This window comes from Artemia sp. Qi Xiang Cuo, chromosome 5 (assembly GCF_049724085.1).
Source record: "Artemia sp. Qi Xiang Cuo chromosome 5, ASM4972408v1, whole genome shotgun sequence".
NCBI classification, from domain to species: Eukaryota; Metazoa; Arthropoda; class Branchiopoda; order Anostraca; family Artemiidae; genus Artemia; species Artemia sp. Qi Xiang Cuo.
In genome coordinates, this window is record NC_142798.1 from 21,309,085 (window position 1) to 21,325,301 (window position 16,217).

At 30.2% G+C, this 16,217-nt stretch overlaps 1 protein-coding gene across 6 annotated transcripts in view; it reads right to left on the reverse strand.

Moving 5' to 3' along the window:
• Positions 1-16,217, reverse strand: part of MRP (Multidrug-Resistance like Protein 1) — a 175,237-nt gene that overhangs the window by 119,878 nt on the left and 39,142 nt on the right. For all 6 annotated transcript variants that reach the window (XM_089089429.1, XM_089089428.1, XM_089089427.1 and 3 more), the window contains exon 3: positions 2,783-2,959. In XM_089089429.1, the coding sequence (XP_088945555.1) occupies positions 2,783-2,959 (177 nt within the window). The remainder of the gene's footprint in view (positions 1-2,782; positions 2,960-16,217) is intronic.

Below are 16,217 nucleotides of genomic sequence, written 5' to 3' on the forward strand. Positions count from 1 at the left end.
CAATGAATCAAAGTGTGCAAAACTGATAAGATAGGAATAATTAGAGTATTGACGTGGTTTAAATGGTAATTAAAAAAAACTATCAGTGCCACTGACAGCGCAGTGTTGCCTGGTAGAGCTAGATAGATGCAAAACAAGTTTCATATATATTTATTACAACGTCAGCCTGAAGATGTCTAAATATAGGGACATTCTTTGGTTTTTAAATATATTAAAATACAGCAGTTAGGACTATGCTAGCGTCCAAAACATAAGTTAGTTTGAAAAGTGTATACAAATATGATGTAGATAATTTCGGAGACCCCACTGCCTTTCCATGACGATAAAATAAAAGTTCAAAATAGGGATAAAATCCTTTTTAATAGACAGTGTATAGAAATTCACAAAAAATACCAGATATTTCGGTCACACATACAGCTGACAGTCATCAGTAAAACTAATAAAACTAAGCAGTCAGCAGTAGATGACGGTCACTGTATATGTGACCGAAATATATGGTATTTTTGTGAATGTCTATACACTGTCTATTAAAAAGGATTTTATCCCTATTTTGAACTTTTATTTTATTGTGTACACAAATATTCCTAATTTGCCCTTTTTGCATAACTGGTCGTTTTAGATTTGGCCCAATGTAAAGCAAAGGTAAATAAAGATAAAAAGAAATATAGCAGATTTGTTTTCAGAAATGCAACCAATTTTCCTGTTTTCCTGCATCAATTTTCCTGTTTTTTTGCTGTTTGTTTGCAGCTCTCATATTATCTTTCATAATAAATGCTACACAGAGGTAACATCAATAAAATGAAAAAAAAAACTCCTCAGACTAAAGGAACAAAGCAATTCCAAACAAGTTAAGACCCCCCCCCCCCTAAAAAACTAGAGAAAATGAATTCACCAGTAGCGTTAGCAAGTACCTAAACACTAAAACCGTAAACTCAAACCCTTGCGTACTCAAAACTCAAACCTGGCTTAACAAATTGTCCGATACGACAACAAATTCACCGTGTATATAAAAAGTAAAACTTTGACCTAGTCGATACCTTAAAGGCTTACTGAAGACAGTGCTGGTCTTTCTATAAAGCAGGGTATAAATAGTTAGAATTTTATTCCAAAATAGTTGAATTTTTCCTCGGAGATTCCTTTGGAATTCTCGTTATCATATTGTCTGTGGGGTCGCTAGCGACTAATTACGGTGTACCATGGTATCCTGTACCGTTACTAGATCTGTGTACTTCCATGAACTAGAATTACGTAAAGAATAAATATATAGAAAATGAATTGTTGAGCAATACAAATGTATTAAGAACTTAGAAAAACAAGTTCGTTCTAAAACGATAAATATAATTTAAGTTTTTTGATTATTTGTTCATATTGTATTTTATCACTTGAAACCAGTTTGTAGTTTGAAATAATGCGCATTGTTGCTGTTATCACATACTATCGGTGAATGAGGTCACTTTAAATTGACACCGTCCCATTGGATTTACTGAGTAAGCATATTAGGATCATTTCAGACCATACCGATTCGAAGTGATTCAATTCGGTGGTAGGGTGTTACACTTAGCAAAATCTTAAAATACGACGGACAGGAACATAAAAGCTTCTTTATTAGAAAGAACACGGCTTTTGTAAGGAACAACTATAATGATGAGGCAAACATTGACCCCCCCCCCCCTATTTGTAGAATAGAAAGTTAGCCTGAGTAGAATTTCTGTACAGAAATAAGCCTAACTAATACTAAATTACTGACGGATAGAAAATTTTCGCCCAAAATAAAAATAACTTTGGTAATTCTGGTTTACTAAAAGCTTAAGAACCATACATTTAGAATTCAGCATTGAATAGCATCTGACACTCACTCTTATTACCATCAATCAATATACTTGATTAGGGTTGGAGCCTGGTCCTGGTAATACGCTTCCATAAAAAAACGGCTAAGTAAACCCATTTGCAAGAGCCAGGTAAACAGAATATTTTTGCCTCCTTCCCCAAACACATAATTTGAAGCCCCCCCCCTTCCATCCCCACCCTAAAAAAATCGACTCAACACCCCAGCCATGAGACATAGTAGACTCACCAAACATTTGGATAAAATTTGTGAACATCTTAACTGAATTTGCGCATCGTAATATGAGAAACGGTCGCATGACTTCAGATACTACTATATAATCCATAAAATTGTCTTCAAAGCTGCAGTTTAGTGATTGTTTGGGAGTTACAGACATAGACAATTATTAGGCGACTAGAATTGATAAGCGCTTACCGTTTGATAATACCCAAAACCCCGTCAGTGAGCCTTCAAGGCTGAGGTTGCGAAAGTAGAGAAACACATTCTAGCTTCAAGTGTAAGGTTTCAGGTCCACTGCAAAAACAGCTAAAGGATACACAGTCTCCGGCCTGGCTTAAGTTTTGAAGAGCATACACACAAGAACACAATTTTGAAGAGTAGAAAATTGCATCCAATTTTCTTAAATATTAAGGTTCAATGTCCTTTACTGTAAATATCAATACATTACAACATTTTACATGTTTCCGTTGGCGAGGGAGAGTAGAACTCGTATACCAAAGGGAAAAGTTAGTAAAAGAAGCAACATTAGAGAAAACTTTTCTCACATCAAGTATCTGATTTCAGGTTTACTGAAAAATAGCTAAAAAATATATACTCTTAGGCATAAGTTTCAAAGGACGCAAACACCCCTACTATTCGCATCCAATGTTCTTAAATATTAGGATCGGGGCCCGGAATTACATATTCATAAGCACACTTGAATTAAAAACCCCTTACCGTTTTGATGATATTAAGAGCTGTCCAAGGTATAAGTCTTGTTTTGCTTGAATATATATAATATACTTCTAATAAACTAAAAAGCCAGAGCCAAATGCAAGGCACCCAAACTAAAACTGTCTTTTGGAAACAGTCAGTAAAATCGGGATTGTCCGTATTCCAAGTTATATTTGCATCCTGAAAGAGGAAGAATAAACAGAGTCAAATATAAATTTCACTAGAGTTTTATACAATTTTTCAAGTAATAATCATTGCTCGAATTGACCTTCATCAACACCCGCATGCAGTGTCCTGGGAGACAAGTCCTGTCTAAAGATTGTTCCAAGACTTCTCCTTCAAGAATACTGTTTTAAAGTCACTTTAAGATGGAGGAAAATGAAGATATTAGTGGCCAGTGAGTACTTTTTGAAGCATAGTACATAGTACATACCACAGTATATATATTATAGGCAGTATGATCTTTCCCTATCTCACCCATTATAAAAACCCGGACCGAGGTGCGAGTGCTCCAGAGAACGTAAAAACATAAGCGACATTAGATCTTTTCACGGGTAGACAAGTCAGATTTCTCTTGAACGAGAAACTTGGCTTCAACGTTGGAACACTAAATTTTGAAGAAACTAATTTTAAATTAATATATTCCAGTAGGGAAGGGGGTACCAGTCCGGGGGGACATAATTTATGCATGTTTTTTATGGTTTTTGTCACTAAGAATGAAAAAAAAGGATTTTTCTCACTTTGATGTATTTACTTGGTTTATTGATTCTAATGGGGTCAATGACACCTCTTTCGAGGTCGAGTTATTTGTTGTTTCCATGTGTAATGACTCCAGGGGGAAGTTTGCACATGCGCATTAACGGGGGGAGAGGTGTATTAATCTAGGACAAGAGGGGGAAGTGGATTTCCGAGAACTTGATTTGCATAAATGAAGGGGAGAGGATTTCTGATAAATTGATTACATAAAAGAAGGGGACAGAATTATACAAAATTGATTTTCATAATCGATGAGAATTATTGATCTACGAAAGGGGAATTAGAAATGTCAGCACTTGTTTCCTAGGAATTACATGGGATTCTAAGTAGATAGAAATTTATTTTAAAAAGTGGTATCTTAGGTCATTAGGCTTAGCGATAAATTGATATTCTATCGAAACCATAATAGTGTAGCTAGGAACATCTTTGAGAGGAAGAGATTAACCCGGGAATTTTTTCCTAGGAATTTCAAATGTGCCAGCACAGGGATGCCAAAACAAAAGGAACACGCAAAAATTACGTTTAGGGATTATTTGGGCGAAACCGTTTGAAACATTTTAGAAGATTATTTGAGCGAAACAGTTTGACTTTTTAGAAGATGATTTAGAAGATGATTTGAGGTGAAACTCCCTGGTCGTTATAATACGCAAGTTCCATTTGAACAGTGTTGTGAGGTCCCCTACCCAACCTTGTGAGGTCCCCATACCCCAACCCCCAATGTCCCCCGAGCCCCCAAAGGCCCCCGGGCCCCCAAATGCCCCTGGACCCTAAAATTCCCCCGGGTCCCCAAAGGCCCACCCCGGGTCCCCAAGCCCCCAAGTACCCCCCCGGGCCCCCAAAGGCCCACGAGCCCCTCCCTTCCTTTTTGAATTTTTTTAAGTTTTTCCGGACTGAATTTTTTAGACTTAAAAATTATCCAACATTTTTCCGGTTTTTTCTTTAACCCATGGGCAGAGTTTTAGCCTAGAGTCTTAGCTTAGTTTTAGTTAGAGTTGAAGTTTACTTCAGTTTTAGTTAAGAGTTTAGGGTTTTAGCATAGAGCCTTAGCTTAGAGTTTAGTTAGAGTTGAAGTTTATTTTAGGTATAGTTAAGAGTTTGGAGTTTTATCTTTGAGTGTTAGCTTAGAGTTTTAGTTAGAGTTTTAGTTCAGTTAAGTTTTAGTTAAGAGTTTAGAGTTTTAGCCTAGAGTCTTAGCTTAGAGTTTTTGTTAGATTTCTATTTTAGTTTAGTTTTAGTTAAGAGTTTAGAGTTTTTAGCTTAGTCTTAGCTTAGAGTTTTTGTTGAAGTTCTAGTTTAGTTTTAGTTAAGAGTTTAGAGTTTTATCCTAGACTCTTAGCTTAGATTTTTAGTTCTAGGTAAAGTTTAGTTTAGTAATTGTTAATAGTGCGTAGTTTTATATTAGAGTAATACCTTAAATTTTTATTTAAAGTTTTATTTAATTTTTATTTCATAGTTTATATTTTTAGAATAGTCTTAGCTTAGAGTTGTTGTTGAAGTTCTAGTTTAGTTTTAGTTAAGAGTTTAGAGTTTTAACTTAGAGTTTTTTTTAGAGTTATAGTTTAGTTTATTTATATTTAATATTTTATAGTTTTACCTTATAGTATTAGCTTAGATTTTTAGTCAGAGTTGAATTTTACTTTAGTTTTATTTAATAGTTTATATTTTTAGCTTAGAGTATTAGCTTAGAGTTTTTTTTGGAGTTGAAGTTTTGTTTATTTATAGTTAAGAGTTTAGAGTTTTAGCTTAGAGTCTTAACTTAGAGTTTTTGTTAGAGTTCTAGTTTAGTTTTAGTTAATAGTTTAGAGTTTTACCTTAGAGTCTTCGCTTAGAGTTTTAGTTAGAGTTGAAGTTTAGTTTAGTTATAGTTAAGAATTTAAGAGTTTTAGCTTAGTCATAGCTTAGAGTTTTAGTTAAAGCTGTAGTTTAGTTTAGTTTTAGTTAAGAGTTTAGAGTTTTAGCCTAGAGCCTTAGCTTATAGGTTTAGTTATAGTGGAAGTTTAGTTTAATTATAGTTAAGAGTTTAGAGTTTTTAGATTAGAGTCTTAGATTAGAGTTTTTGTTATAGTTATGGTTTAGTTTAATTTTAGTTGATAGTTTAGATTTTTACATAAGAGTCTTAGCTTACAGTTTTAGTAAGAGTTGAAGTTTAGTTTAGTTTTACTTTATAGTTTTAGCTTAAAATCTTAGCTTAGAGTTTTAGTTAGACTTGAAGTTTAGTTTAGTAATAGTTAAGAGTTTAGAGATTTAGCCTAGAGTCTTAACTTAGAGTTTTAGTTAAAGTTGTAGTTTTAGATAGGAGTTTATAGTTTTAGCCTAGAGTCTTAGCTTAGAATCTTAGCTTAGAGTTTTTGTTGAAGTTCTAGTTTAGTTTAGTTATAGTTAAGAGTTTAGAGTTTTAGCTTAGAGTTTTTGTTAGAGTTCTAGTTTAGTTATAGTTAAGAATTTAGAGTGTTACCTTAGAGTCTTAGCTTCGAGTTTTAGTTAGAGTTGAAGTTTACTTTAGTTTTAGTGAACAGTTTAGAGTTTTAGCTTAGAGTTTTAGTTAGAGTTGAAGTTTAGTTTAGTAATAGTTAAGAATTTAGAGTTTTAGCTTACAGTCATACATTACAGTTGTATTGAAACTTGTAGTCTCTGTTACCTTATGGATATGAATGCATAGTTTTAGAATGTAATATTATCTCAGACTCTTATCTTCTAGTTTTTTTTGAAGTTCTGGTTAAGTTTAGTTTTAGTTAAGAGTTTGGATCTTGACATTTTAGTCTTATCTTATGGTTTTAGTTAGAGTTCTAGTTTAGTTTAGCTATAGTTAAGAGTTTAGAGTTTTACCTTAGAGTCTTAGCTTAGAGTTTTAGTTAGAGTTGAAGTTTTCTTTTAGTTTTAGTTAAGAGTTTAGAGTTTTAGCTTAGAGTCTTAGCTTAGAGTTTTTGTTACAGTTCTAGTTTAGTTTAGTTTAGTTATAGTTAAGAGTTTTTAGCTTAGAGTCTTAGCTTAGAGTTTTTGTTGAAGTTCTAGTTTAGTTTAGTTTTAGTTAAGAGTTTAGAGTTTTAGCTTAGAGTCTTAGCTTCGAGTTTTAGTTAGAGTTGAAGTTTAGTTTAGTAATAGTTAAGATTTTATAGAGTTTTAGCTTAGAGTCTTAGCTAGGAGTTTTTGTTAGAGTTCTAGTTTAGTTTTAGTTAAGAGTTTAGAGTTTTACCTTAGAGTCTTAGCTTAGAGTTTTAGTTAGAGTTGAAGTTTAGTTTAGTTTTAGTTAAGAATTTAGAGTTTTAGTTTAGAGGCATAGCTTAGAGTTTTAGTTAAAGTTGTAGTTTAGTTAAGTTTTAGTAAAGAGTTTAGAGTTTCACCTGAGAGTCTTAGCTTAGAGCTTTAGTTAGAGTTGAAGTTTAGTTTAGTTATAGTTAAGAGTTTAGAGTTTTAGCTGAGAGTCTTTGCTTAGAGCTTTAGTTAGAGTTGAAGTTTAGTTTAGTTATAGTTAAGAGTTTAGAGTTTTTAGCTTAGAGTCTTAGCTTCGAGTTTTTGTTAGAGTTCTAGTTTAGTTTAGTTTTAGTTGAGTTTCGAGTTTTACCTTAGTCTTAGCTTAGAGTTTTAGTTAGAGTTGAAGTTTAGTTTAGTTTTACTTTATAGTTTTAGCTTAGAGTCTTAGCTTAGAGTTTAGTTAGAGTTGAAGTTTAGTTTAGCTATAGTTAAGAGTTTGGAGTTTTAGCTTTGAGTTTTAGCTTAGAGTTTTAGTTAAAGTTCTATTTCAGTTTAGTTATAGTTTATATCTTAAGTCTTCCACCCCTGAGTCTTGGTTGAGATATTTAATTAGAGCTAAAGTTTAGTTCGGTAATTATTAATAATGTAGAGTTTTATATTAGTGTATTATATTAGAATGGTAGATAGATTTGTAGTTTTAGTTAAGTTACAGGTAATATTTTACAGCCTTAGCCTTAGAGTCTTAGCTTAGAGTTGTTAGTTGAGAGTTCTAGTTTAGTTTAGTTTTAGTTAAGAGTTTAGAGTTTTAGCTTAGAGTTTTTGTTAGAATTCTAGTTTAGTTAAGTTTTGGTTAAAAGTTTGGAGTTTCAGCTTAGTATTTTAGCTTACAGATTTAGTTAGAGTTGAAGTTTAGTTTAGTTTTAGTTAGGAGTTGAAGTTTAGTTTAGTAATAGTTAAGAGTTTTAGGCTAGACTCTTTGCTTATAGTTTTTGTTAGATTTGAAGTTAATTTTAGCTATAGTTTAGAGTTTAGAGTTTTAGCTTAGAGTCTTAACTTAGAGTTTTTGTTAGAGTTCTAGTTTAGTTTTAGTTAAGAGTTTAGAGTTTTACCTTAGAGTATTCGCTTAGAGTTTTAGTTAGAGTTGAAGTTTAGTTTAGTTATAGTTAAGAATTTAAGAGTTTTAGCTTAGTCATAGCCTAGAGTTTTAGTTAAAGTTGTAGTTTATTTAAGTTTTAATTAAGAGTTTAGCGTTTTAGCCCAGAGTCTTAGCTTAGAGCTTTAGTTAGAGTTGAAGTTTAGTTTAGTTATAGTTAAGAGTTTAGAGTTTTTAGCTTAGAGTCTTAGCTTAGAGTTTTTGTTTCTAGTTAGTTCTAGTTTAGTTTAGTTTTATTTAAGAGTTTAGAGTTTTACCTTAGAGTCTTAGCTTAGAGTTTTAGTTAGAGTTGAAGTTTAGTATAGTTTTACTTCATATTTTTATCTTAAAGTATTATCTTCGAGTTTTAGTTAGAGTTTAAATTTATTTTAGTAATAGTTAAGAGTTTTGAGTTTTTGCCTAGAGTCTTAGCTTAGAGTTTTAGTTAAAGTTGTAGTTTTAGTTAAGAGTTTAGAGTTTTAGCCTAGAGTCTTAGCTTAGAGTCTTAGCTTAGAGTTTTTGTTGAAGTTCTAGTTTAGTTTAGTTTTAGTTAAGAGTTTAGAGTTTTACCTTAGAGTCTTAGCTTAGAGTTTTTGTTAGAGTTCTAGTTTAGTTATAGTTAAGAGTTTAGAGTTTTACCTTAGAGTCTTAGCTTAGAGTTTTAGTTAGAGTTGAAGTTTACTTTAGTTTTAGTGAAGAGTTTAGAGTTTTAGCTTAGAGTTTTAGTTAGAGTTGAAGTTTAGTTTAGTAATAGTTAAGAATTTAGAGTTTTAGCTTATTCATAGCTTAGAGTTTTAGTTAAAGTTGTAGTTTTAGTTAAGTTTTAGTTAAGATTGCATAGTTTTAGCCTGTAGTATTATCTTAGACTATTATCTTAGAGTTTTTTTTGAAGTTCTGGTTATGTTTAGTTTTAGTTAAGAGTTTGGATCTTGAACTTATAGTTTTATATTAGGGTTTTTGTTAGAATTCTAGTTTAGTTTAGCTTTAGTTAATGGTAAGGAGTTTTACTTTGGAGTCTTAGCTTAGAGATTTATTCAGAGTTAAAGTTTACCTCGGTTTTAGTTAACAGCTTAGACTTTTAGCTTAGAGTCTTAGCTTAGAGTTTTAGTTACAGTTCTAGTTTAGTTTAGTTATAGTTAAGAGTTTTTATCTTAGAGTCTTAGCTTAGAGTTGTTGTTGAAGTTCTAGTTTACTTTAGTTTTAGTTAAGAGTTTAGAGTTTTTAGCCTAGTCTTAGCTTCGAGTATTAGTTAGACTTGAAGTTTAGTTATAGTTAAGAATTTAGAGTTTTAGCTTAGAGTCTTAACTTGTAGTTTTTGTTAGAGTTCTAGTTTAGTTTTAGTTAAGAGTTTAGAGTTTTACCTTAGAGTCTTAGCTTAGAGTTTTAGTTAGAGTTGAAGTTTAGTTTAGTTATAGTTAAGAATTTAGAGTTTTAGTTAAAGTTGTAGTTTAGTTAAGTTTTAGTAAAGAGTTTAGAGTTTCACCTGAGAGTCTTAGCTTAGAGCTTTAGTTAGAGTTGAAGTTTAGTTTAGTTATAGTTAAGAGTTTAGAGTTTTAGCTGAGAGTCTTTGCTTAGAGCTTTAGTTAGAGTTGAAGTTTAGTTTAGTTATAGTTAAGAGTTTAGAGTTTTTAGCTTAGAGTCTTAGCTTCGAGTTTTTGTTAGAGTTCTAGTTTAGTTTAGTTTTAGTTGAGTTTCGAGTTTTACCTTAGTCTTAGCTAAGAGTTTTAATTAGATTTGAAGTTTAGCTTAGTCTTACTATAGATTTTTATCTTGTAGTCTTTTCATACAGTTTTGGTTAGAGTTGATGTTTATTTTATTTATAGTTGAGTTTAGAGTTTTAGTCTAGATTCTTAAGCTTCGAGTTTTTGTTAGAGTTTAAGTTTAGTTTAGTTATAGTTAAGAGTTTGGAGTTTTAGCTTAGTCTTAGCTTAGAGTTTTTGTTAGAGTTCTAGTTTAGTTTTAGTAAAGAGTTTTACCTTAGAGTCTTAGCTTAGAGTTTTAGTTAGAGTTGAAGTTTAGTTATAGTTAAGAATTTAGAGTTTTAGCTTAGAGTCTTAGTTTAGCGTTTTAGTTAGAGTTGAAGTTAAGTTTAGTTATAGTTAAGAGTTGAGAGTTTTAGCCTAGAGTCTTAGCTTAGAGTTTTGTTAGAGTTGAAGTTTAGTTTAGCTAAAGTTAAGAGTTTGGAGTTTTAGTTTTGAGTCTTAGCTTTGAGTCTTAGCTTAGAGTTTCAGTTATAGTTGAAGTTTAGTTTAATTATAGTTAAGAATTTAGAGTTTTGGCCTAGAATCATAGCTTAGAGTTTTAGTTAAAGTTGTAGTTTAGTTAAGTTTTAGTTACGAGTTTAGAGTTTTAGCCTAGAGTCTTAGCTTAGAGTCTTAGCTTAGAGTTTTAGGCTGAGTGTTAGTTAACTTTAGTTTTAGTTACCAATTTAGAATTTTAGCATAGAGTATTAGCTTAGAGTTTAGTTAGAGTTGAAGTTTAGTTTAGCTATAGTTAAGAGTTTGGAGTTTTAGCTTTGAGTCTTAACTTAGAGTTTTAGTTAGAGTTCAAGTTTAGTTTAGTTTTAGTTAAGAATTTAGAGTTTTTAGCTTAGAATCTTAGCTTACAGTTTAAGTTAAAGTTATAGTTTAGTTTAGTTATAGTTAAGAGTTTAGAGTTTAAGCCTAGAGTCTAAGCTTAGAGTTTTTGTTGAAGTTCTAGTTTACTTTAGTTTTAGTTAAGAGTTTAGAGTTTTACCTTAGAGTCTTAGCTTAGAGTTTTTGTTAGAGTTCTAGTTTAGTTTAGTTATAGTTAAGAGTTTGGAGTTTTACCTTAGAGTCTTAGCTTAGAGTTTTAGTTAGAGTTGAAGTTTACTTTAGTTAAGAGTTTAGAGTTTTTGTTAGACTTCTAGTTTAGTTTAGTTTTAGTTAAGAGTTTAGAGTTTTAGCTTAGAGTCTTAGCTTAGAGTTGTTGTTGAAGTTCTACTTTAGTTTAGTTTTAGTTAAGAGTTTAGACTTTTAGCTTAGAGTTTTAGTTAGAGTTTAAATTTAGTTTAGTAATAGTTAAGAGTTTAGAGTTATAGCTTAGAGTTTTTGTTAGAGTTCTAGTTTAGTTTAGTTTTAGTTATGAGTTTAGAGTTTTACCTTGGAATCTTAGCTTAGTGTTTTAGTTAGAGTTGAAGTTTAGTTTAGTTATACTTAAGAATTTATAGTTTTAGCTTAGAGTCATAGGTTAGAGTTTTAGTTAAAGTTGTAGTTTGGTTAAATTTTAGTTAACAGTTTAGAGTTTTAGCCTAGAGTCTTAGCTTAGAGTTTTTGTTAGAGTTGCAGTTTAGGTTAGTTATAGTTAAGAGTTTTTAGCTTAGAGTCTTAGCTTATAGTTTTTGTTTAAGTTCTAGTTTAGTTTAGTTTTAGTTTAGAGTTTTACCTTAGAGTCTTGGCTTAGAGTTTTAGTTAGAGTTGAAGTTTAGTTTAGTTTTACTTTATAGTTTTAGCTTAGAGTTCTAGTTTAGTTTAGTTTTAGTTGAGTATAGAGTTTTAGCTTAGAGTTTTAGTTAGAGTTGAAGTTTAGTTATAGTTAAGAGTTTAGAGTTTTAGCTTAGAGTCTTAGCTTAGAGTTTTAGTTAGAGTTGAAGTTTAGTTTAGTTATAGTTAAGAGTTGAGAGTTTTAGCCTAGAGTCTTAGCTTAGAGTTTTAGTTAGAGTTGAAGTTTAGTTTATTTATAGTTAAGAGTTTGGAGTTTTATCTTAGAGTCTTAGCTTAGAGTTTTAGTTAGAGTTGAAGTTTAGTTTAGTTATAATTAATAATTTAGAGTTTTAGCTTAGAGTTTTAGCTTAGAGTTTTAGTTAATGCTGTAGTTCAGTTAAGTTTTAGTTAAGAGTTTAGAGTTTTAGCTTAGAGTCTTAGCTTGAGTTTTTGTTGAAGTTCTAGTTTATTTTAGTTTTAGTTAAGAGTTTAGAGTTTTACCTTAGAGTCCTAGCTTAGGAGTTCTAGTTTAGTTTAGTTATAGTTAAGAGTTTGGAGTTTTACCTTAGAGTCTTAGCTTAGAGTTTTAGTTAGAGTTGAAGTTTAATTTAGTTTGAGTTTAGATTTTTAAGTTGAGAGTCTTATCTTATAGTTTTGTTGAATTTATGGTGTATTTTATTTTGATTTAAAATATGGATCTTATATAATGAGATTATATTTTTAGCGTTAGTTTTCTTTTAGCATATTTATATTTTATCTTTGATTGCTTTTAGCTTAAATTATTATAGTATTGTTTTTTTGATAGTTGTAGTTTAGTTTCTTTATATTTATTAGTTTAGAGTTTTTCCTTAGAGACATAGCTTAGAGTTTTAGTTAAAGTTATAGTTTAGTTAAGTTTAATTTAAGAGTTTAGTGTTTTAGCCTAGAGTCTTAGCTTAGAGTTTTTGTTAGAGTTGAAGTTTAGTTTAGTTTTAGTTAAGAATTTAGAGTTTTTAGCTTGTCTTAGCTTAGAGTTTTTGTTAGAGTTCTAGTTTAGTTTTACTTAAGAGTTTAGAGTTTTACCTTAGAGTCTTAGCTTAAAGTTTTAGTTAGAGTTGAAGTTTAGTTTTACTTTATAATTTTAGCTTAGAGTCTTAGCTTAGAGTTTTAGTTAGAGTTGAAGTTTAGTTGAGTTATAGCTAAGAATTTAGAGTTTTAGCCTAGAGTCTTAGCTTACAGTTTTAGTTAGATTTGAAGTTTAGTTAAATATTAGTTAATATTTTAGTCTTATATTAGAGTCTTAGCTTATAGGTTTTGTTATAGTTATAGTTTAGTTTAGATTTATTTAAGAGTTTAAAGTTTTAGCTTAGTCATAGCTTAGAGTTTTAGTCAAATTTGAAGTTAAGTTCAGCTATAGTTAAGAGTTGAGAGTGTTAGACTAGAGTCTTAGCTTAGAGTTTTAGTTAGAGTTGAAGTTTAGTTTAGATATAGTTAAGAGTTGAGAGTTTTAGCCTAGATTCTTACCTTAGAGTTTAGTTAGAGTTGAAGTTTAGTTTAGATATAGTTAAGGGTTTGGAGTTTTATATTAGAGTCATAGCTTAGAGTTTTAGTTAGAGTTGAAGTATAATTTAGTTTTAGCTAAGAGTTGAGAGTTTTAGCTTAGAGTCATATCTTAGAGTTTTGTTAGAGCTCTAGTTTAGTTTAGTTTCAGTTTAGATTTTAGGGTTTGTAGCTTAAATTTTTAGTTAGAGTTATAGTTTTGTTTTTTTATATTTAATAGTTTAGAGTTTTACCTTTGAGTCTTAGCTTATAGTTTTATTTAGAGCTCCAGTTTAGTTAACTTTTAGTTAAGAGTTTTTAGTTTTACATTAGATGCTAATCTCAGATTTTTATTTAGATTTCTACTTTAGTTTATTTTTAGCTGAGATCTTAGAGTTGTGGTCTAGAGTACTACATTGGAGTTCTAGTTAGATTTGTAGTTTAGTTTAGATATAGTTAAGAGTTTAGAGTCTTACATTGGATTCATATCTTAGAGTTTTAGTTAGAGTTGAAGTTTAGTTTATTTAAGAGTTTGGAGTCTATAGACTGGAGTCTTGGCTTATGGTTTTTGCTAAAGGTCAAGTTTACTTTAGTTTTAGTTAAGAGTTTAAGTTCTAGTTTAGTTTAGTTTTAGTTAAGAGTTTTACCTTAGAGTCTTAGCTTAGAATTTTAGCTGGAGTTCTAGTTTAGTTTAGTTATAGTTAAGAGTTTTATCCCAGAGTCCTAGCTTTGAGTTTAATTTAGAGTTTTAGTTTTGGTTAGCTTTAGATAAGAGTTTAGAGTTTTATCTTAGACTTGAAGTTTAGTTGTAGTTAAGAGTTTAGAGTTTTAACTTAGAGCCTTAGTCTAAAGTTTTTGTTGGAGTTGTAGTTTAGTTTTAGTTAAGAGTCTAGAGCTTTAGCCTACAGTGCTATCTTTGAGATTTAGTTAGAGTTGAAGTTTAGTTTAGTCATAGTTAAGAGTTTAGAGTTTAGAGTTTTAGTTAGAGTTCTAGTTTATTTTTACTTAAGAGTTTTAGCCTAGAGTTGAGGAGGGAGGACAATAGATATTTATGACAATACTAAACTAACATAACCACAAAATTCCACATTATTACATAGAAATACCAAAACCATAGGTTAGATTAGGTTAGGTTAGTTAGGTTAGAGGTTGTCTCTACGTTTAAGTTAGGTTAGGTTAGGTTAGCTTATCATGAGCGCTCAAGATAAGCTAACCTAACCTAACTTAAACGTAGAGAAACCTAACCTCTAACCTAACCTAATCTCTAAACTCTTAACTAAACTAAACTAGAACTCTAACTAAAACTCTAAGCTAAGACTCTAAGGTAAAACTCTAAACTCTTAACTAAAACTAAACTAAAACTCTAACTAAAACTCTAAGCTATGAGTCTAGTATAAAACTCAAAACTTTTAATTATAACTAAAGTAAGCTTTAACTCTAATAAAAACTCTAAGCTAAGAATCTCGGCTAAAAATCTAAGCTATTAACTAACCCTAAAATAAAATAGAACTCCAACAAAATTCCAAGTTAAGATTCTAGGCTAAAACTCTTATCTCTTAAATAAAAGTAAACTAAACTAGAACTCTAAAAAAAACTCTAAGCTAAGCCTCTAAGGTAAAACTCTAAACTCTTAACTAAAACTAAACTAAACTAGAACTCTAACTAAAACTCTAAGCTAAGACTAAGCTAAAACTCTAAACTCTTTACTAAAACTAAAGTAAACTTCAACTCTAACTAAAACTCAAGCTAAGACTCTAAGCTAAAAACTCTTAACTAAAACTTAACTACAACTTTAAATAAGACTATATTCTAATACGCTGGGAGAAGACAACTTACTATAAACTATTACTAAGCATACATACTAATCTATCTAAAACTCCATGATGTGACTCAACTCTAAGACTACGAACTCTAAACAAAGGATTATCTAAAAGCAAGATCTAGCTAAATTACAGGCTAGGCCTCAGGGCTAAAACTCTAAACTCTTAACTATAACTAACGGTAACTTCAACTCTAAGTAAAACGTTAAGCTCAGACTCTGAGTTCTTAAATATAACTAAACTAAACTTCAACTTTAACTAAAACTCTAAGCTATGACTAAGCTAAAACTTTAAACTCTTAACTAAAACTAAACTAAACTAGAACTCTAACAAAGCCTCTAAGCTATGAGTTAAAGCTAAAACTCTAAATTCACGACTATAATTTAGTTAAACTTGAAATCTAAATAAACTCTAGGATAAAACTCTAAGATAAGACTCTAATTTCTTAAATATAACTAAACTTCAACTCTAACTAAAACTCTAAGCTAAGACTCTAAGCTAAAATTATAAAGTAAAACTAAACTAAACTAAACTTCAACTCTAACTAAAACTCTAAACTCTTAACTATAACGAAACTAAACTTCAACTCTAACTAAAACTCTAAGCTATGACTAAACTCTTAACTAAAACTAAACTAAACTAGAACTCTGACAAAAACTCTAACCTAAGACTCTATGCTAAAAACTCTAAACTCTTCACTAAAACTAAACTAAACTTCAACTCTAACAAAAACTCTAAGCTAAGACTCTAGGCTAAAACTCTAAACTCTAAACTAAAACTTAACTAAACTACAACTTTAACTAAAACTCTAAGCTATGACTCTAAGGTAAAACTCTAAATTATTAACTATAACTAAACTAAACTTCAACTCTAACTAAAACTCTAAGCTAAGACTCTAAGGTAAAACTCTAAACTCTTAATTAAAACTAAACTGAACCAGAACTCTAACAAAAACTCTAAGCTAAAACTCTAAAGTCTTAACTATTAGTAAACTAAACTTCAACTCTAACTAAAACTCTAATCTAAGAATCTAAGGTAAAATTCTAAACTCTTAACTAAAACTAAACTAAACTAGAACTTCAACAAAAACTCTAAGCTAAGTCTATAGGCTAAAAACTCTAAACTCTTAAATAAAACTAAACTAAACTAGAAATCTAACTAAAACTGAAAGCTAAAACTCTAAGCTAAAACTCTAAACTCTTAACTATGACTAAACTAGAACTCTAACAAAAACTCTAAGCTAAGACTCTAAGGTAAATGTCTAAACTCTTAACGAAAACAAAACTAAAATGGAACTTCAACAAAAACTCTAAGCTAAGACTCTAGGCTAAAACTCTAAACTCTTAACTAAAACTTAACTGAACTAAAACTTTAACTAAAACTCTAAGCTAAAACTCAAAGCTAAAACTCCAAACTCTTAACTATAGCTAAACTAAACTTCAGCTCTAACTAAACTCTAAGCTAAGACTCTATGCTAAAACTCTCAACTCTAAACTATAACTAAACTTAACTTCAACTCGAACTAAAACTCTAAGCTAAAACTCTAAAGTCTTAACTATAACTAAACTTTAACTTTA